Source organism: Tenrec ecaudatus, chromosome 1 (genome assembly GCF_050624435.1).
Source record: "Tenrec ecaudatus isolate mTenEca1 chromosome 1, mTenEca1.hap1, whole genome shotgun sequence".
Lineage (NCBI taxonomy): Eukaryota > Metazoa > Chordata > Mammalia > Afrosoricida > Tenrecidae > Tenrec > Tenrec ecaudatus.
This window is the reverse complement of record NC_134530.1, coordinates 226,109,760-226,132,268: the sequence shown is the minus strand read 5'-3', so window position 1 is coordinate 226,132,268 and position 22,509 is coordinate 226,109,760. Positions and strand designations below refer to the sequence as shown.

Sequence of the window (22,509 nt, the reverse complement as noted above, 5' to 3'; positions counted from 1 at the left end):
CTTCTCTTTTCCAAATTACCAATAGCGAGGCAACATTAATTTTCTACTTGATTGGGCTTCATAGATCGTCTCAAAGTGGAACTGATTTCTACCCAAGCACACAAATGACATTGGCACCTACTGAATTTAAATATGTGAAGCTGTTTTCATATATTTCAGTGATGGATGGGAATCACAACGCAGTGATAGGAAATCCCGGCCAGAGACCGTCTGTTTTCTTTTTGTGATTCCTGCCCTATGTGATTTCAATTTGTGGTCACGTTTAAGAGAAACATGTGCACATGCTTACAGCTTTAATCGGTGTTATATGTATTGATGGGAAGAGGTAAGTTTTTATCTTCCCCAATAAAAACAAACATGAATTAACTGCCTCAATGCTGTATAAAGTGATGTACTAGTCTAGAGGGTCTTCTTTTCAGAAGGGAGCATGACATAGATAGAAAATCACAAGGATAGCAATGTACACTTCATGTGGTTATTGTATGTTGTTATTTAGATACCCAGAGATTTTTATTTCAGAACATGAATCACTTCTTGTAGAAGGGTCTCCACTGATTAGCTGTGGTGCATTCAGTTCAGTACATGATGAGAGGTTGTTTTTGTTTCTTGTGGACTGCATTTCTTTCTGGTTTTTAAAATTGATTTAATACTAGGTTTGTACACTCCTAATTCTTTTTGCACTTGGTTGTTCAGAAATTGAATTATTTTCTCCTAAGCAGTGCTTAATATCTGTGTGGGTGTGTTTCAGTTTTGATTCAGTAGTCCCAGCTCAGAGGTGTCTATCCTGTCACATCCAGAATGCCATGTGAGGCTGCCTGTCAGCGATCACATACTTGTGGTATAGGAGGCAAGGCTCTTCCTGGCTTTTTTATGAGAAAAGTTCTGTATTTAAATGTAAAACAAACTTTTAAAAGACAGGCACCAGTATATATTTCTTCCAGGATTTAATTACAGATTTTGTCCTTACACATGGTAAAGGGAATTATTTTTCAAAAATATCATTGTTCTTGGGAGTAGTATGTTACTTTAGAAGCAGTGGCTCATGCCATGTGTCATGCCAGAATATCTTTTGTTTTAAAACATTTTTATTGCTTTTGGCTGTTAATTAGTATAGCACACATGTGATTTCAAAACAATCTTGTAATAATACATTGAATCAATTAAAATGTTTCTCTGTCAAATAAAGGAAAGAAGAATAGCGTCTGGAGTCTTAAAGGTTTGTTTGCAAACAGCCAGCTATCTAAAGGAGGAGTCAGCTAAGTCCACATGGCAGAAGTACACCAGCTTTTGTGATCCAAGGATTGTAAACACTAGAATCCGAATCTAAAGAAGGGAATGATGTCAGAGATTAAATTGTGAGCACCTGGTTTGCAGAAGGCTATGGGTGGCAGTAGGAGCCCCAGCTCCGCTTGTAGGTCCCCACATAGATTAAGCTTGCAGTGAACCCCCTTCAATCACAGTTATGAATGCGGATAGCCCTGGAATCAGATGGGAGCATTGGAAAGTCAGTTATGGCAGACTCGGGTCAAAATGTACTATGATTTGATCTCCCCTTGGACTCATTTGAAAGCTATTGCAGTTTTTAAAAGCAATAGTGAGGGGGACGACATGCGTGGATTAATATCTTAGGGCACGCCCTCTGACCAGGGACCAGGCATGTGAGAAGCCTTGCTAACATGCAGAGCGCATTGGAAAGTGGGCTGCTGCAGATGCAGGTGGGTAAATAGTTGCACCCTATCATGTGCTCTCCCTGAGGATCCATTGAAATGTATTATAATCTTTAATGTTTCCTGCTTTTTTATAATTGTGCGTTTTCTCGATTTCGCTTTGCTATTATTGTTAGTTGGTTTTTGTTTTGTTTTGTTTTTTAAACAGATTTTGTATATGTAATCCAGGATAGGTAAATTGGGTTCCTTGGGGGGTATGGTAGGGGAGGTTGAAGGGAAATGTAGAGCTAATAAAGATGAGTACAAGAATAAAAAGACTGTTCCGAAACCGATCGTGGTAATGATTATACAATTCTTTATGATGTGATTGAACTATTGTATTATATGTGAATTATATGCCAATAAAACTGTTAAACCAACACATCCTTTGTACAACAGTGTTTTATCGTTGACGATAATAATATTACTATCAAAAGAGTTATCTTAAACACCATGAGGCTAAGCTATGATGTCATTCCATAGACTGCTCACGATGTCTCCAAAAGTGAACCGGGACCATATGGAAGTCATAGTTATATGGACGGATTTTGAGTGCTCGCTTGATCATAGCCCTAATATAAGAGCAATTAGTTCTCGTGACAGGTCCCTGCACAGTACGCCCCTGCGCGAGATCACTAACCATGTGGTGGCCACAGCAAAACGTGGCAAAGAAGCCAGATTGTGCCCAACCATCAGGAAAAATAGCTTCTGGGTCTTCAAGTCTTGTCTCAGAACAAGCAGCCATCTAATTCTGGGGTCAGCTAAGTCCACACAGAAGAAGCACAGCAGTCTGTATGATCCACGGACTTTAAACAATAAGATGCAAACTCAGAGGAGAGAAGAGTGCCAGGCCTACATTCTGAACACGCAGTTTGAGGAACACAATGGGTGACAGTGGAAGCCCAAAATCCACTTCGAGGTCCCTTTGTGGCTTGAATCCCTGGAGAATCCTCATGGCCCACAGACTTGGGATGTGAACAGCCCCGATATCAGACAAAGAGCAGTGCAAAGAGGTTCTTAGCAGCTGGACTTTGACTGGAGGGTAACCCCTTGACATTAGATCTCCCTTTGGGCCCACTTTCAATTTATCCTAAATTTTTAATGCTGTCTGCTTTTTCTTAGATTGAGATCGTTCACTGTTTTATATGATCATTGTCGCTGGGCTTTCTTTCTTTTCCTTCCTTCCTACCTGCCGTTTTTGTTTTTTATCCTTGTTTTATTGTTATTATTATTTTTCTCTGTGGGGAAGCCATGATCTATGAAGACAGTAACTGAAACAATAATTCCTTGTGGGGATAGAAGGGCAGGTGGGGGGAATGGAGAGTCAACAGCAACGGGAACAAGAAGGAAGAAAATGGTCCAAAGTCAATAGTGGTGATAATTGCATAATCCTCCATTATAATCAAACTATTGATTCGTGTGATGTATTACTTATAATTCAATAACACTATTTTTTAAAGAATACATTTGGAATGCAATTGGTCTGTCACTTGTTTTCAGATGAGCAAGGTGAGGCAGGTGAACAGAAATTAAGGCGAATACAAATTATGCTAAGCAGTAGAGTTAGTATATAGGGCACTTCCAAGAGGCAACTGATATACTAGAGGGGAAAATCTCATGGAGTCATTGAAATTAAAAAGTCACACACATTTTTTTTCGTTACAGTTAGGAGGGTTTTTTTTTTAACCTTCTGCATCACATATCTAATAGTCCTATTATTCATTGACTTAATACTCTGTAGAAAAAGAATACAGACTGTATAAGTGTGTGTGCTGGGAATTTTAAATCTAAGAAAGGCCAATCCTCACACTTTTAATGTATAATCTTCCTTTAATTTTTAACTTCTTTAAGAATCCACGAAATAATAGAAATATGTTAGAGACTTTGCTAATCAATAATTTTACTACGGATCATCTCATACATTTGTGGTTTTAGTAAAACTTTTCCTTTTGGTGACCAGGCTCTATGTCATTTGTTAATTTTGAGGTAGTGGTCTTTGAATTTTCAAACTCTCCAATAGAACAATTTCCCCTTGTCCATAATATAAGCTACATTTTTTCCCCTCTAAGATTGTCAGTTGACATTTCCTACATGGTTTTTATCTATCTATGTTGCATGGTTTTAAATTCAAGCTGATTATGTCCAGCTCATTCTTAATACAGGTATCAAAGAAAATGTGGCATAAGATCGTAAAATTAATTATTACATGTTACAACATTGAACTACATAGAAGTGAGTCATAGTCACTTACAAATCTATTATCAAATAACTGGAAGGTTTCTGATATAACACCAGACTCGGTAATAGCTGTTAAAAAAATGAAAGATTCGAGGTCTGTTCACTTAGAAATGCCTATAAATTTTCAAACCCTGGTAAACTCTTAAAGCTGAGACTTTAAAAGTGAAATTTTTGCTTTCTATAATGTTTTTTATTTCAACTTTTGGTATGTTTATATATAAAACAAGGTACAAAATCCTTTTGAAAAGGGGCTTAAAAGATATCTAAAGCTTCATCATTTCCCCCAGATAATTATTTCTTTTTGATCTTGATTCTTTTCCTTCATAATTATTTAATGTGTTATTAGTAAACAGACATTAATCTTTTTTTCTAGACAGGCGAAAGCTAATGTTGCCTATAGTTTTACTCTAAACTGTCAAAAGGACTGCAACTTATAAAACAAAACTGTTTCAGAATGACACACATATATGAAAAATTGTCCAAAATTAAAAATATTAATAGCAGTTATCACTGACTATACAACTTATTTGCTCTTCATAGCTCCCTGCATTTTCCAACTTCTTCGTTGGTCCATTCCACGTTCTAAACAGTTTGAAACCTGGAAGAAAAAAAAATGACACATTTCCAAGCTAGAAATCCCTGGTAATCAAAACAAATCCCAAGTATCTACAATCAAAAACTGGAACCAGAAATCTCTGGTGACTGAGAGCCAGGGCATTGAAATGACTGTCTAGATCCCAATGCAGCATTTCCTGCTGGTTTTCAGCAGCGGCAGGAGGAAGAAAACGGGATAACAGTAGCAAATTAGGCTGAGCTGTCCTCACTAGAGGGACGGGAATCTTCTTGGCATCTTTAAAAGCATAGCTTCACGTCGCTGTGAAGTCACTTCAAAGATATCATGCAGTCACAGCTCTGGTGCTGTTGGATGACCTGGCTCCTTTCCAACAACATTCCCACGCTCGAAAGGCCTTTGTCCAGGAAGGGCACTGAGATAACAAAGCGTTTCTATTTCGACGACTGCATGCTTAACAACCGAGTTCTCCAGAATGAATGTGCTGATAATCACGATGCTGGCCTTGCCCATAATCTATCACTTCGTAAGAACTGCCTACTGCCCTCCACTGTAGCTGTTAAGGGAGGTACGAGAGAGCACGACGTACGATCGAAACATGGAGGAAATAAGCTAGGTTAATGAATAGCTCGACCTTTCTTCACGGTTGGTTTTTGTCAAGGAGAGAAAAAGTGCTCTCCGATTTGAGCACAGTAATAAGAGTCTCGCCCCAGAAAGCACACCAGTTCTAACATGCTAAACGTTTCCTGGAGTCTTTTTGAACGATAGGTGTAGCAGGAACTCGCTGTCCTGCTTGAGGAAGGATGGCTTCTTCCCCTAGTCACAGTCCAGGCTGAAGGGAACGAAGGCAATGTAAGGTATTCAAAGGCTGCTTAGGACGTGCAGGAACTTCTCAGAGTCCAGGTTTCTGTCCTTCCGCCCACGGACAGACAGATCCTCTCATGAGCCACACCATCTCACCTGGCCACCGCCTTAGACTTCCACCTGGATTCTTCCTCGTTGTTGTCGTTCACAAGGTCTCCCGGTGCTATTTGTTATCTGCATCATCTATGAACATTCTGCGGCTTCCCCTGCATCGCTCACGGTGCGGCGACAACGAGCCTGAGTGCGCAGGGTTTAGGATTGGTCAAGACGCGAGCGCTCTATTTGGTAGAGCTACTGTTCCTGTGGAATATTGTAGTCAACATTCCAATCATGAAGCGGAAACCTTGATATACCATTATTAAGGACTTCCTACCTTTTTATGAGGAGCCCGGATGGTGGCGTGGTTACACATTGGGTGACCATCTTGGAAACCCACAGGGACAGTTCTACCCTGTCCTATAGGGTGGCCGTGAGTTAGAATCGACTTGGCGACCATGAGTACTTTCTACTCATACTTTTCCAGTTTTAACCCACCAGCCAGCTTCTGAGCAGGGGAGGTGGTGTGGGGGGGTTTTGTGGCACCTGGCTCCTGTCAAGGTGACAGTCTTGGAGCACCTATGGGGCTGATCTTCTCTGCCCAGAGTGCCATGAATTGGAATCAGTTCGACAACAAACCGGGACAGTTTCGTTTCTGTTCGTCAGAGTTTGCAACTTGATGTGCACCTTGAAAATAAGACTGCGCCTAAACAAGTTGAGGAATAAGATGGAATGTTGATAAATTCATTCCCTCGCATCTTGACAAGGCACTTCTCCCTTGATGAACTCGATGCTTTGCATTTGGGAACAATTCAAAACAGTGGCCTCTGTTCACGAGAAGTTGATAATTTACTATGAAAAAGCAAAGGGAAAAAAAATCCATGGCATGTAAACCCCAAACCAAACTCCCTGCTGTGGAGCCGATGCTGACTCATAGCAACGCTGTAGGACAGGGTAGAACTGCCTCTGTGGGTTTCTGAGACTGACACCTTTTGCAAAGTGGTTGATTCCAAGCTGCTGACCTTGTAGTGACCAGCCCAACTGATAACCACGACGCCACTACCAGAACACAGTGACGAATGTCTGAATAGTGAGTGACGGAGAAAGTGAGTCACTGCCATAGAGATACACAGGCAAAACATGACACAGGGCCATTTGTCACAAGGTCATATGATTGAAAACAAATTAGAGCACAGGAGCTTTGGAGGCATAACTTAAAGTTTCCCTTAAAACAATGTTCTCTGCCTATTTTATCGTAAAGTCTCCTGTATCATTTGCCATCTGCTCCCGATGTACATACTTGTGCTTATACATGTGTTAATGTAGAAATAATTCTATTTCCTTTCAAACCACCGTGGCGACATCAAAGCTTCAAAAGTAAGTGCCAATTCTGAAGCTTTACAAGCAGCCGGTTTCATTTGCTCCCTTAATCAATCGTGGAAAACAAACTATATGGTGGAAGCAATGCGATTAATTAGGAAGTCAGATAACCAACTAACCCACACTAACTAAACCACACCAACTAAACCACACCACTGCCACCAAGTTAATTCTGACTCTTAACAAGCTTATTGGACAAACTAGCACTGCCCCTACGGGTTTCTGAGACGTAACTCTATGGGACTAGACAGCTCCATCTTTCTCCCAGACGATAAGCAGGGCATTGTGAATTCACCTCTAGTCTAGGAGAAAACAGGACAGAAGTAACCCATGTTAGTATGTTTGGAAAGAGTTCAGTTGCCTCTGTTGGTATGTAATGAGCCCTGGTGGTGCAGTGTTTAAGCGCCTGGCTGCTGACGGGAAGGCAGTGGTTCAAAGTTCTCAGTCACTCCGCAGAAAGCAGCGGAGGCCTTCTGCTTCTGTGAAGCTCCACAGCCTAGGAAGTCATGGGGCGCAGTTCACCTCTGCCTTCTAAGCTCGCGAGGAGTCAGAGTGGACTCCTCGACCATGGATGGGTTTGTGTATGTCTTGATTGACTATAAAATCCCTCCCCCAACCTCACTCTTGCCAATGCTGCATCCCGCCGCCCTCTGAAGCGTTTAAGATGGCTAACGTGCATTTTAAAAAGGAGTTCTAACGTGCATGGAAGTTTGAAGTGCTGGTCTTCAACCAGAGTACATTGATATGAAAAAGAGGAAGTTTACTAAGAAGGACATTTACTAACACGTAGTGCTCTGACTTGTTTTCACTGACGGTGGCTGACTTCCCTCAGCGGGCACACTACAGCATTGTTTCTGACAGCGCCCTGCGGGACCTTCGGGGTAGGACATTGTGGGACTTGTAAGCAGCCAGAATAAGCAAGGGACAGATGAGCTGCACTGCATGATAAAGAAAAACGACAGTTCTGACTGCCAGGAATCCAAGAGTCAAAATGAGGAGCCCTTCTATGAAACGCAGTAAGGAGTTGAACCAAAGAGAAGAATGCCCGGTGAGAAAGGCCTGGGGAAGGGTATCATGCCGAGGCTTAAAGGGGGTAAATCCAATGCCATGGAGTGAATTCTGACTCAGAGTAGCTGACCCCGTGACCTGCTTCATAATCTTCGGAGAGAGGAGGTCTTTATGGAAGCACAAAGTCTCACTTTTCTCCCTCAGGGTAGCTGGTGGGTTTGAACTGCTGACCTTAGGGTTAGCAGCCCCACATGCAACACACTGTGCCACCAGGGCTCCTGAAGGACAGACCAGCCCTGGGAGTGTAGTGGGCTATGAGTTGGGCTCCTAATGGAAAAGTCAGCTGTTGGAAAGCACCAGTCACTCTGTAGGAGGAAGATGAGGCTTTCTACTCGCATGGCATTTAGTCCAAGAAACCCCCAGGCCCAGTTTTACTCTCGGCTGTAGGGTTCCTTTGAGTTGGCATCAAGTCCTGGGCAGTGAGTTTGTTTTTTTAGTTGTTGCAAGTGATAAATTCTTCGTAGTGTCAGCCAGAATCGACTCCATGGGTCACAACAAGCACACGACATGGTCCAGTGATTGGCCGCTTCTTCCTGTATGAGGTCAGGTAGTAGGTATTTTCAGGGCTGTGGATCTCTGAGTCTCCGTTGCATCTGCATACTCATTTCCGCCATTGTTGCATGGAAGCAGCCAAAGGCACTAAATATAGACTAGGTATGATAGTGTTCCGGTCAAACTTTATTTTAATAACATCGGCGACCCACTTGACTTCCTACAGAGTTACAGACCTCTGGGATAGCCTGCTACGTTGTAGGTGAGTGATTTCCGATTCTCAGTTCTCTGATGTGTGCTGCTTTGGGCCGTGGGAGAATCTCCTTTTCATGCAAACCTTTAGTAAGCCCCTGGGGTAGGGCTACCTTGGGAAGCAGCATGAAGGGACAGGCACAAGTGAGCAGCGGGAAGAGCCCGGGCGAAGTGCAGAAGCAAAGCAACCGCTAGCAGTTGGGACCCGGGGAAGAGTCACGTGTCAGTCTCCACAGGATCCTCCAGAGACCCGTGGGGACACTTGGTTTCCATTTGCCCAGTTTAGGGAATTTAGAGGACCCAGAGCCTGCCTGGTGGCAAATGCCTGGTGGCTCCATGAGCAAAAGAAGAGCCGGTGACAACCGGAAGAGTTGTAGTATTAAAACCAGATGTACAAATAGCTAGGAATGCTTTGAAAGCACAGTGCTTGTAAACAACACTGACAGACAGCATCCCCAAGTCTCTGGGCATAACAAGCTCAGAAAACAAAAAGTGGGTTCTGTGCCCACGAATCTATGAGAGGATATTATGACACATACACATGATATAGTAGAGCATGGGGGGGGGGGGAAGGGTTATGCAAACTTCTTCAGAAAGCTTTGCCATAGCCAAACCTCTTCTAGGAATGACTCACTAGGACCCACTGGGGATCACAACCATAGTCTTGGGGTACAACAAGATTAATTGGCATAATTCATAAAGAAAATATTCTACCTTATAGGTTCCCAGATTTATTTGACCTACCATCCCCTAGCATAGTTGAGCTGTGATCCCCAAGGCCAGCAGTTTGAAACCACCAGCAGCTCTGAGTGAGAAAGACGGGGCGGTCTCATCTCAGAAATAGTCACTGTCTCAGAAATTCACAGGGTCAGTTTTACTCTACCCTCTAGGGTCACTATAGGTCAGTATTGACCTGATGGCAGTGAGTTTTTGTTTTGTTTGCCATCCTCTTTTCAGGAAAAAAATTATGCAGTGCCCCCGTGGCAATGAAAACCTTTCGTACTATCGCCCACAATCCAGGATAAAGTGTAGATATTTCCTTTTGCAGCCCGATCCTACTAGTGTCCCCAGGGAGCAGTGACTAGTGTCCCCAGGGAGCAGTGTCACCCACTCCAAGAACCATTGTTCTCTATTCTATTTTTGTGAGTAGCTACTGAGATCTTAAAAGGTCGGGAACAGTCATCTAAAGTGGAGCTACTGGTCTGTCATCATCCTGAGCAAAGACGAGCGAAGGACATCAAAGAGCAAGGAAACAATTGGTCCAAACATACAATGGACCATGTGGAACTCAGCCTCAATGACCACGAAACCAGAAGGAAATGGTGCCTGTCTGTCACCGTGGTCCACCCTGAAAAGGGGGACAGTGGAAGGTCTTGGAAAGAGTGGGAGAAAAATGCATAAGAGAACTCAAAGTCACACAGATCAGACTTACTGCTCGGACATGGGCTGGTGGAACCCTTAAGACTGTAGCTCATAGACTTTCACTAGCTCAGCTTAACTTTCGGTCCAAGTGCGGTTTATGAGAAAGGAAATCACTTCGTAGAACAATAAATCCTTGGAGATAAAAACAAAACAAACAGCCTTTGCCCAGGGACAAAGCTCAGAAGGAAGGCAGAAAAGAAGGTCCCAAGGGAAAGGAGAGAGCAGTAGGCACACAAAGGCAGCAGGAAGGGTGCTGTTCACATAGCGGGGATTGCAACTAGTGTCACAAAACAAAACGTGTTTGAACTGTTGAATGGAAAATCAATTTGCTCTGAAAACCTTCACGGAAATCACTATTCCGTGTATAAACCATTAACAAATAAATGGATATCGTTTTTGACTCCTGAATATTTACAAAAGTTTTCTTTGGTATCAATGCCCCAATGTTTCTACTACCATATCATATTCAAACCCTATTTCCATTTTTGATCGTCACATGGCTGAAAAGTTTTGGACTTCAGTATGTACATTAGATACCTGTGACTTTCCCGATTTGATTGACGAGTTTGAGGATGAGCGCAGCTGTCTTCTTGAGGATTTAAATGGATAATCACTTCTTTAGACTTGTCACGGGTAAAAATGCTAATTGGCAGAGGAGAGAAAATTGAAAATACCTTAGTCATCCACGTTGCAGTTTTGAAAGAGCCTAGTGACTTTCATTTTGAAATTTAGAGCATGATTTCCCGTACCTTCCTGGTACCTTTACAACATATATGAAAGGAAAAACATACCCATATCCCATCTTCCGTTAAAAGTAAAAACTTGGATTAGGAAGTAATACTTAAAACTTTCTAGTACATGTGTCCAAAGACTCTAAATTGTTTACAGATTAACTGTCCATGCCTTAAAGCCACACATTTCACTATCATGCGATTGTGGCTCAAGTTTTGCTCCATTCTTACACAGGCTCTTCACCCCTGTGTTGGGAGACTGATGTTCTGTTTTCTGGACAAATAGTAAATATACACAGCTGGGAGAACAACATGAAACCTACGAGCTGACAGGAAAGAGAAGTATTTAATCACCTTTTAATCTTGATAATAACAATCACGTGTAAATAAGTAGTAAGGATAACAGTTCCTGGCATATAACAGAAATCCAAACCAGACTCACTGCCATGAAGTTGATGCCCACTCCTAGCGATCCTGTAGGATGGGGTAGAACTGTCCCTGTGGGATTCTGCGACTGTCACGCTCTACAGGAGAACAAGCCTTGTCTTTCTCCCTTGGAGAGGCTGGTGGTTTCAAATTGCTGACCTTGTAGTTAGCAGCCCAACACATAACTGCCACACCACCGGGGCTCCCAGCATACAGTAGAAGGGAGGCAATATGTTAAGGGAGGTAGCAGCTATTGTTCCCTGCTATTTTATAAGCAAGAAAAATGAAGCTGGGAGAGGAGTCTTACTCAGGTCTCACACCTAGTGAGTGACTTACTGCACAATCCATGCTCTTACCTCATATGCTACCCTGCTTCTCTGGGAGTCATTGAATAAGTTCTTTTTACATCAGGAGCCCCGGTGATGCTGTTGGGAAAGCATTAGACTGCTAATCCATCTCAAGGTCAGCAGTACAAACAAACCCACCAGCTGCTCTTTGGGAAAACCACCTGGCTATCTGCCCTTAACCAAGATGTACGACTTCAGAAACCCTGTCCAGGGTAGCTGTGAATTGCAATCAACTTGATGGCAGTGGGGGGTTTTGGGGTTGTTTGTTTGTCTTTATTTATTTTCACATTGCTATGGGCTAAGCATTGGGCTGCTGACTGCTACTTTGGTCGTTAACATTCACCAGCTTCTCCTAAGAAGAAGAATGAGGTTGCCGCCTCCCATAAAGATTTATAGTCTTGGAAACCCATGAGAGCTATTCTGCTCTGTCTCAGAGAGTCTCTCTGAGTCAGAATCAACTCAACATCAGTGGGTTGGGTTTGGGCTTTTTGGTATGTATAAAATTATAAATAGCACAACTTTAGTTTTTAAATTTTCAAATATAGACTGGTACAATAAAACTTGGAATGCTGGGAAGTGGTATAAAGCAGAAACCTGTCAGAAAAGGAAAACTAAAATATTTTCCACTAAAATGAGCAACGGGGAAGTGCTGAGGCTACAGCATGCTGCAGGTAGGACTCTCAGCAGGTCTGAGAGAACCAGGGAGTTGTGTGGCATGCTCTCTCCTAGGTCTCACTGATTATGGAATTAAGCACCAGAGTTGACTCATGTTACCGCTTATCACTCTTCCGCACTACTCAGTTATTATTTGCTGTCATGAGAATTGGAATGACGACAACATTGGAGACAGACAGACTGAGTCAGGGATCAAATATTTTTTTCACAATGAGGAAGGGCAAATTTGAGACCCATGGACAGGAAGAAGGTTGTACAGCAAGGTGGATAAACTTCCCAGGAGTGTTGACCATCAGAGGACTAATATCCTGGGAATAGTCTCAGGATAATAAAAAAAAAAGACCTCCAATGCTTTATCTGGAATTAGATAGGATGTGAGATGACCCCAGTGAGTAATGTTGGATAGAAGAAATTCCAGTTAGTTAATGGTAGTTAATGGGAACTTAGGAAAATATAGGGAGTCTGTATAGAGGTTGGTCCTAATGGTTTGATCACTCCAATCAATGAAGACTTAAGTGTTTTATCTGTCATTAGACAAGAAGCTTGTTTTGTATAAAAGTAGCAACTACTTAGAGTTAGAAACAAGATCCCCAAAAACAAGCCCACTGTCATGGGGTCAATTCAGACCCATAGCAACCCTAGAAACAAGAGGCCAGTAAAAATGGGCTGTGTATAGAGAAACCTAAACAGTCTACTCCTCAGTGGCCAATGCATGTTGCTCAACATTGCTCAAATTCCTGACAGAGTAGATGCACACGTAAATTTCAAAATGTGCAGATAAGAGCAAATCAGAATAAATGGAGAGGAAACTCTCTACCAAACTCTTTATGGCCAGATGCCTTTATAGAAATATCTTAGTTTTCTTATAAGCTAATAACATAGAGTGGGGCAGAAAAGGAAGGATTGCATGTTATTTTCTAAAGAAATACAGGTTCAATATGCTGGAGTAGTTAAGATGAATCAATAAAATATGGAAATCAACAAAAATAATATTCTCAGAAAAAAAGACATATTGTTGTAGCTTTGAACTATATACGGTTCTTTTACTGTATGCTGTCTTTTAATGATTCAAAAGGAGGCAACTAGAATTGAATGTTAAAATAGGTGATTAAAATGACCAACTCACTCACTGCCATAGAGTTGAAGCCTACTCACAGCGGCCCTGTCGGACAGATTGGAAGTACCCCTGGGTTTCTGAAACTGTTGATCTTTTTGAGTAGAAAAACTCATCTTTCTCCCACATGTTGGCTGGTGGGTCAAGCTGCTGGTCTTGAGGTGTGCAGGCTAATGTGTAGCCCCTATACTACCAGAGGTCTCGGTGAAAGATGCGATCGGCAACATTTTGGACAGTCCAGAAAGGATCCAAAGAAGATGGAGAGAATACAAGAGTCACGGTAACACAAAGAACCGGTTGCCATTCAACCACTTCAAGAGCTAGCATATGATGAAGAACTGACGGTATTGAAGAAGTTCAAGTGGCACAGAAGGGATGAGCCTAAACCAAGGCTCCAGGAATTCACAAAATCCCAATTGCTGGTGTTTCAACACTGGAAGCACTCAGTAGTCTATGCAAAGAAATTTGGAAGACAGCAATTGGCTAACTGACAGAAAGTCTGTACCCTTTCCGAGACAGGTGATCCAATAGAATGTTCAAATTACAGAACAACATCACTGATATCACATGCAAGGGAAATTTTGCTGGGGATCATTTAACAATAGTTGCAGCGGTACATCAATAGGAAGCCATCAGAAATCAGACTGGGTTCAGATGAAGATGTGGAACAAGGGATATATCATTGCTGATATCAGATGGATATAGGCTGAAAGCAGAGAAGATGAGAAAGATGTTTGCTTCTGTTTCTTTGACTGTACAAAGGTATTCTACTGTTTGGATCATAACAAACTAGGGATAGCCTTGAGAAGAAGGGGAATTCTAGAACAGTTTATTGTGCTCGTATGGGACCTGTACATGTATCAAGAGGCAGTTGCTTTAACAAAACAAGGTTAATACTATGTGGATTAAAATCAAGAAAGGTGTATATCAGGGTTTTGCACCCTCTCACCATACTTATTCAATCTGTATGCTAAACAAATTGTCAGAAATACTGGACTATATGAAGAAGAACACAGTGTCAGGATGAGAGGAATTCTTGTTAACAATCTTCGATATGCAGATGACACACCTTGCTTGCTGAAAGAGAAGGACTTGAAGTACGTGCTGATGAAGATCAAGGACTGCAATCTTCTATATGGATTACAAATTAATGGAAAGAAAGCAAAATCCACACAAACTGAACCAATAGATAACATCATGATTGGGGTAGAAAAGGTTTCAATTGTCAAGGATTTTGTCCTGCTTGGATCCATAATCACTGCTCATGGAAGCCACAACCAAGAGATCAAAGGGTGCATTGCAATGGGAAAATCTGCTACACAAGATCTCTTTAGAGTGTTGAAGAGCAAGGATGTTATTTTAAGAACTAAGGTGTGCCTGACCCAAGCCATTATATTTTCCATGGCCTCATATGCATGTGAAAGTTGGACATTGAATAAAAGCGACTGAAGAAGAATGTATGCATGTGAATTGTGATGCTAGAGAAGCATATTGAACATGCCATGGACTTCCAAAAGAACAAACATCTATTTTGGAAGAAGGACAGCCAGAATGTTCCTTAGAAACTAGGATAACTACACCAGAAGGACTTACCATAGAGGCGCGGCAGAATGAACTGGCCCCTGCCTGCACCCTGGGACTGAGGATTGGGGTACTCAGATGGGAGAGGAAGCCGAGAGTGGCCATCCCAAACCTGTGGAAGTGGCAGTCATTGGACCCTGGGGTGAACCCACGGTTTGGTTGGTGCCCAGTGGAAAGGGTCCCAGAATCACCATATATTTTGTACTTCATTCCCACTTCACAGAGACATGACAGGCTTTCATATGTTGGGTAGGGATTTGAACTTGGAAGAACTGGTGGAGGTTTTCTGGCACTAAGCCCCATGCTTAGGGTAAACAGAGCCCAATCAATGGGAGTGCGAACTGGGTGGAGCAACATGTTACTCGTGGGCTGTGGCTCACAGTTCAACTGTACTTGCATAGACTGCTCATACCGACCGTGTCCAGAGTGATGCATCTTTAGAAAAATTGAAGACATTACAAGTTCAATCGCCGTATAGTTCTGGGGGGTGATTAACAAAGTTTTACTTTTCCAATTCTATGGGGGTTTGTTTTCCTGCCTTTAGTTTCCTTGTTTTTGTTTGTTCGTGTTTTGCTGTCTCCTAGTTGGTTTGTGGATGTTGTTGGGTTGTTGGTCTTATGGGGTTTGGCTTCGTCCTAATGATGACAAAGCAAACATGAGTCAAGCATATCCCAGGCACAAGCAGATGGATGCAGAGCCCCCACTGAACTCTAGCCCTAATTCAAGGGCCAACTGATAATATAGCCCTGCTCCATACTCACTTTCATGAAATGATTACTGAAGATATGGGTACTACAGCAAAGTGTGGTGAAGAAAGCAGATGGTGCCTGGCTATCAATTGGAATAGTGTCTAGGGCCTTAAAAGCTTGTATTCAAACAAGCAGCCATCTAAGCAAGTAGCCGACTAAATCTACATGGAAAAAGCACACCAGCTTGTGTGATCCAAAGATGACAATAACAAAATTCAAATATGACAAAGGGAAAAGTATCAAAATCGAAATTGTGAACACCCAATTTGTAGAAGGCTATGGAAGACAGTGGGGTTTCAAAACCCATGTGCAGAATATCTAGTCAGATTAAGCCACTGAAAGATCCCCACTAACGATAGGCAAGGGTCTTAAACAGCTTTACTATCAGATGGGGATCATTGTAATCATGATTACACAGGATCGAACTTTGATACTTGGCGGGTTGACCCAACCTGAAATTCTTCTAGATATTTCTTGCTATTTCCATGACAAAATTTCATCCCTGGCCTCTTAGATATTCATGGTGTTTTTTTCTTTCTTACTCACGGTAGTAGTTACATAATTTCATATAAATTTGGAGGTATAAAAGTGTAGGGGTGGAGCCTAGCCTGTCAATCAGGTCACAGCCTGATGAGGCTTCATTATAAGGATGATGAGCATGACCTTTTCATAAGGAGGGTGCTTGGAACCTCCCCATCTCCTGCCTTTACCTTCCTGTTGGTGAGCCATATAACAGAATCTTGTGATGCTTCCACCTCCATTGGATCCAGAAGACTCTGCACCCACTAGCCTGTGATGTTCCTGCATTCTGCATCATTGCATGTGGCTTTTTGAGTCTGAAGAGGGTATTTATGGACTAGTATCGAACTTATTATGGATTAGTATTGGATTTACGGACTGCATCTAGACTGGACTAGGATGTTTGTTTGATGTAGAATGACTTCTTGATATAAAGCTCTTTCTTACACATATATGAGTCTCTCTGGATTTGTTTCTCTAGTCAACCGGCCTCACACACTCATTATTTGTACTTTATATTTGTATTATTGTTGTTGTACCCTTACCACTTTAAAAAAACAAACAAAACAAAGATAGTGAGATTTCATCTCACATACTTTGGAGAGACTAGTTATCAGGAGAGACCAGTCCATGGAGAAGGGCATCACACGTGGTAAAGTAGAGGGGCAGGTAAAAAGAGGGAAGCCTTTCAGGAGATGGATTGACACCATGGCTTCAGCAAGGCATTTTCTTCCCTCCATTGAGTAGTTTTTTGACTAGTATGAAGCATAAGTAGTCTGACGTTTTACTATGATACGAAAATGGGACAAAAATAAATAGAACACAAGTGCACACACACACAGAGAGAAATGATCTCATTATTACATATTTGCAAGATAGTTCTCTAGAGGCCTGCCCTAATCTTCTCATTGAAGATTGCATCTCCCCCACATTCTTGAACCTCCTTGCCCTGCTCTACTCCCCCCCCCCCCCCATAACCCTTGTCTCCTTTTGTTTCATTAAGTTTATTTTCTCTCTCTTTCAGGCTCTCTTCCCATTAGATAGACTACAAGCTCCCTGAGAGCAGAGAATCTTGCCAGTTTCCTTTGCTTATGGCTGCATTACACGCCTTGGAATTGACCCTGGCACAAAGGAGTGTCCAATAAACATTTACCAAATGGAAGATTGTACTAAACTCCATAGAAGAGAGTTAGCACGGAAGGAAAAATGGATGGGTTGCTGGTTGGTGTGCTGGATCAGAATAGACCTCAGCCTGCAACCCTTCCAGACCTGTCTGTACCATGGGCCTCACAAGGAGCCTGTCATCTGGGGCTGCTATCTATTCTGGTTTGGGTCTGAGACAGACTGCTCTTCTGGTTTGTTGACCTCCTTAAAGTTTTTGCTACTCCAACACTGGACATCCCTCACATGACACCTACTTTTCAACCATGAGGAACTTTGGGTGTTTCTCTTCCTGGTAGGAAAACCTGAGCTGTCAATAGTAGAGCTGAGTTTCCTACAAAGCCATGACTACTTAGCTGTCAGCTTCTTTTACTCATCAAAGTATGACTGGACAATTAATCAGCCCCATTACTTCCACGAGAAGGGGTTTTCTGTATTCTGATTATTTAACACTTCTAATTTTCACCAAACATCATGTCCAATATGAAAAGAAATGGTGCTTATTTATTGTAATATGTTCATTATTTCAAGAAGTGGGTTACTTGGAAAATGGGTGTTGTATCACCCTGACCTTTAAAGCTAAAAAAGACCATGTGGCAGTTACATAAGCTGTCAACTTGCAAAGGGGTGGAGTCAGCCTGTCGATTAGGTTGCAGCTTTATGATCTGATTTGGAGGTGCAATGGAGATAAATAGCTCATTGGAGGCCAGACCCACACTCTCTGCTTCATCTGCCCATGAGACATTCCTGTTGATAAGCCACATGGAGCTACTCTGATGGAGCCAGAGACCTGGAGCTAGAGGAACCATGTGGAAAGCCATGCCAGTGCTGAGATGTTTCCTGTCACTGGATCCATAAGACTTTCCACCCATTGGCCTGTTACCTTTCTGCATTCAGTATCATTACATGGCTGCCTGAGTCTAAAGAGGAATTGATGGGCTATGGTCGACATATATAATAATATCAGACTTTTGGACTTGATCTGGACTGGGCTAGGGTGTTTTCTTGATGTACAATTGTTCTTTGTTATAAAGTTCTCTCTGACACACATATGAGTCTCCCTGGATTTGTTTCTCTAGTCTACTCAGACTAACACAGACCATGATTTTTTTCCTTGGCACATCCCTGGTTTCCACTGGTCAGAGAAAGAATGGCTGTGCCATGGACACTACCCTTTTATAGAATGTGAGGGGGAAAAAAGCAAAAATCAAGGTAAGTTTTAGGAGATAGCAAACACTTTACAAAAAGATGAAGAACAGCCTGAGGCTATTTAGGTTAGGTAAACAATAGCCAAAGCAATAATTTCTAAGGGAATAATTTTTATTAAATAGTTAGTTACCAAGTGTTATTTATTTCTGAGCATGACAAATATGAGGAAATGAGCTTAAATATGTGGTTCAAACAAACGAAAAGTTAGGTGGACTTTGACCCTACAGTTGATTAACGAGAAAACAGACATAGTGTATATCTATCCATAATGTATGCCAAGGATCATACTTTTCATATCCATGTATGTAGTAGTGGGCTTTGTGATTATTATTATTTAGATTTTCTTTTCTTTCATTTAGCTTTTAAGAAGTATCTGTGACAGGACATTTTCCAGAAGAATCGGCTGAACTTACCCTTCTTTGCGCTGTAGAATTATCCAGCAGAGAACAACGATGAATACAAGAAAGAAGATCACACTAAAGAAAACACCTATGGAGGAAAAGCCAGGGCGTTAACTGCATGGAAGAGCTAACCATGGGGCTTTAAACTCATTCTTAATGTCTTGTCTCATTACAGGTGACTATGAGCTTTCTTAAAGCAGGAGACATTGTTTTTAAATACACACAGCAGTAGATTGCTCTCCTATTCTAGGCTTAATATAGAGGACCAGTCTTACTCCTAAGGTTATTATTAAGGGGTGAATAGAATAGTTCCATACTTCCTTTGCCCAGTAGGAGGACCCTGGGGGTCACCAGCTCAGGGACGTTGGGGCTCTGGCTTTCCACACCCCACACATGCCTCTTGTACAAGGCACAAGGCCCACACTGTCCTCCGCAAGGGGATCCACGGTGAAAAAAAACTCCTTCTACTATATAAGCGGATCATAAAACAGACAGGGAAACCCAGTCTTTGCGCCTTTTGATTGGGCGTAGGATCACAAGTACGCTCCTAAATCACATCCTCCGATTATAAACCCAAGAAGGGGAACAAAACAAACTCACGGATATTGAGTCAATATTAACTTATCGTGACCCTCCAGGGCAGGGCAGAACTGCCCTGTGTGTTTTCCAGACGGGAACGGTCTTTCTACCACGGAGCTGCTGGGGGGTCTCTCTACCGTGAAGTGCTAAGCCTGCAGCTCACAGCCCGGCGGCTAACCACTAGGAAACGGAGCTCCTCCAACGGAGCAGAAGTGACATTAAAATAAAGAACCGTGGACACGTGAAGAATGAGTCTTCATTTGTAATGGTGCAAAGAACCCCGATGAAGGATCCCGCCTTCAAGTGCAAGCCGCGATACCTGTGTCCTCACGTCACCGTCTCCACATCTTCATTTTCTTTGTAATTGAATTTGCAAAACAGGTCTGGTGATCTACCCTTTTACATCTTATTTCGTGCAAGGGAATACTTCGGATTCACAGATGCTAGCAATCTTCAGCCAACCCTTAATAAAACTTACCGACTATGAGAAAATCCCGAGTGCCTACAGGGAAGAGAACAGGCACAAGGCATTAGTTTGGCAACGTGGTCAGACAGGCTCTCTCAACTGGGCACAGGTTTCCACCCCGCCACCCAGGCTCACAATCTCATTTGTATCTTGCGAAATGAGTGGGACTTTTTTTCAATTAATATTTTTATCACAAAAGTAGCATGATCACAGAGGAAAATGTGTATAATAAGAAAAGGAAAGAAGACAGCACCCATAATAAGAATGTCCTCATGTATTTTCTTCCCCTCTTTCACCCCCCCCCCCCAGTTGTGGTAGTTACATGATCTGGTGTCAGTTTAAGGAATTAGAGTGTAGGGTGGAGTCTAGCCTGTCAATCAGGATATAGCCAACGAGACCTCTATGTGGGCATGGCCTGCCCCTGAGGATTCTGGGAATTCTTGTATTTTCCTCCCTGGAGGCGGGAGACACACACTCTCCCTCTGCTCACTCCCTGAGAGACGCTCTACTGACAAGACACATGGCACTGTGCTGATAGACCCCCGTGCCCTGGGAACTGGAGGAGCCACGTGGAGACCCCTGCAAGCGCTGTGATGCTTACAGCGCCACTGGATCCAACACTGCACTCACTGACCTGTGATCGTCCTGCATTCGGCGTCATTGCATGTGTTTGTGAGTCTGAAGAGGACTTTATAGATTGGTATTGGACATATGGGCTACTATAGGACTTATGGACTTGATCTGGACTGGGTTGCAATGTTTTCTCAATATTTAACTGCCCTTGTATATAAAGCTATTTCTTATACACATAGGAGTGTCCCTGGATTTGTTCCTCTAGTCTATTTGGACTAACACACCAGTACCTTTTTCTATTCATGTAATTTTTACATAAATCTGTGGTGTATAGAAATATATGCAAATTATATAGTGACAAATCAATGTATTCAATTTAGTGACTGCATCATAGTTTATTTGATGTTTTTTTTCTTTCTGTAAGAATAACCCCCTTTAATATATGTGCTAGGATGAGGGGATTTATTTGTCCTTTCCAGCCATGATTGTCCTCGGCGAGAACTCCAGCCCCTTTCCCTCAGCACAGAGCCATCTGCTCTACCACGCTGGCCTGGTCTCAAAATGATCCCCCAAAGAAGCTGGCCCACCAGAACTGCTCCTCCTGAACACTTCTGATTTTTGCATTGTTTTTCCTTTCATCATATTTCTTCTAGATTTTTTTGGATCGCTTTTTATGTAATATGTCTTCCTCTTCATGGGTCAGTTTAGACCCCTTCTCACGGCCCAGAGGCAGTGCATAATGGACTGTACCGCTGGCAGGCAGGTGGGCTGTCAATGAGCACGATGCAGTTTTCACCAGACCAGCTTGCTGCTGGATGCTTTGTAGACACTCAGAGCCCCAGGAGTCATTCTCCACGTCCAGCCTCGGGGGGCCCTGCACCCCCTTTCACGCCTCTGTGTGGTCGCGGCAGGGCCATTCTCAATGTCAGCAGCCAGGTGGGTGTTCCAACTCATACTCTGCTTCTTGGGGTAGGGTTTTCTCTTGTTCCTGTTTTGTGACATTTGCCATTTTTTCTAGGAGATGACCATCGTTGGGTGCTGGCTATAAAGAGCTATTTAATGTTTTCTGTTGTAGATTTAAGTCATTTCCACTTTTGTTGTGAAACCCTTGATGAACACATGCACACACACACACACACACACACACACACAAACCCAAGCATTTTGTATCAATGAGTTTTGTAAAAATTAATGTCTCATATTATTTCATTAGTTTGGATTCTTATGAGAACTACTGGGCATGAACAATTTTCTTATTCTCTACATATATTACGTCATTGTTTTTTAGAAATGTCTTTGACACTTAATAAAGGTCTATCTTCAGTGGATAGATAGAAGACAGATATCTTCATATCCTTTTCATTATAGTTTTTATATCCTTCTTATATTTCACCTACAAACATTTTTGTTGTTGGTTATTTGATGGGGAAAACATACTTGCTCCTTTCTTTCATTATTTTTTTCAGGTAAGTGAGACTACAGAGTTTTTATATATTTGTGTCTCAGGGCAGTGGGGAGATTCAAGTAATTTAATAACTGATTAGCTGTCCTAATGAACATTTTTTGTATAAAAATTGATATACCCCATGAAGGGGATGAATAACAGAGATGTGGGTGAAGGAAGACAATGAATAGTGTAAGGTACAAAATAATAACAACAGGATGTGATTGATCAAGGATTCACGAGGGTGTGAAGGTGTGGGGAAGGTGTGGGGGTGGGGGCAGAGTAGCTTATACCAATTGCTCAAGTAGAACATGTTTTGGAAATGATGATGGCAATATATGTACAAATGTGCTCGATACAATTGATGTATGGAATGTTATAAGAGCTGTAAGAGCCCCCAATAAAATGATTTAAACATACGCGCACACATACATGAAAATGATATACTAAAAGGTAGCTCATTATTTCATATAGTGAATACTTAAGTGAGAACAAAAAAGAGGGA

General features: G+C 42.2%; 1 protein-coding gene across 1 annotated transcript in view; it reads right to left on the bottom strand.

Annotated features, from left to right (window-relative positions):
• Positions 1 to 3,566: 3,566 nt before the first annotated feature.
• The window catches only part of LOC142439784 (complement receptor type 1-like), a 248,207-nt gene continuing 229,264 nt past the window's right edge, over positions 3,567 to 22,509 (bottom strand). Inside the window, exons 38-41 of the mRNA XM_075542389.1 lie at positions 20,000 to 20,023; positions 18,955 to 19,030; positions 10,567 to 10,671; positions 3,567 to 4,542 (exon numbers count right to left, since the gene is read on the bottom strand). Coding sequence (XP_075398504.1) covers positions 4,527 to 4,542; positions 10,567 to 10,671; positions 18,955 to 19,030; positions 20,000 to 20,023 — 221 coding nt within the window. The 3' untranslated portion in view covers positions 3,567 to 4,526. The remainder of the gene's footprint in view (positions 4,543 to 10,566; positions 10,672 to 18,954; positions 19,031 to 19,999; positions 20,024 to 22,509) is intronic.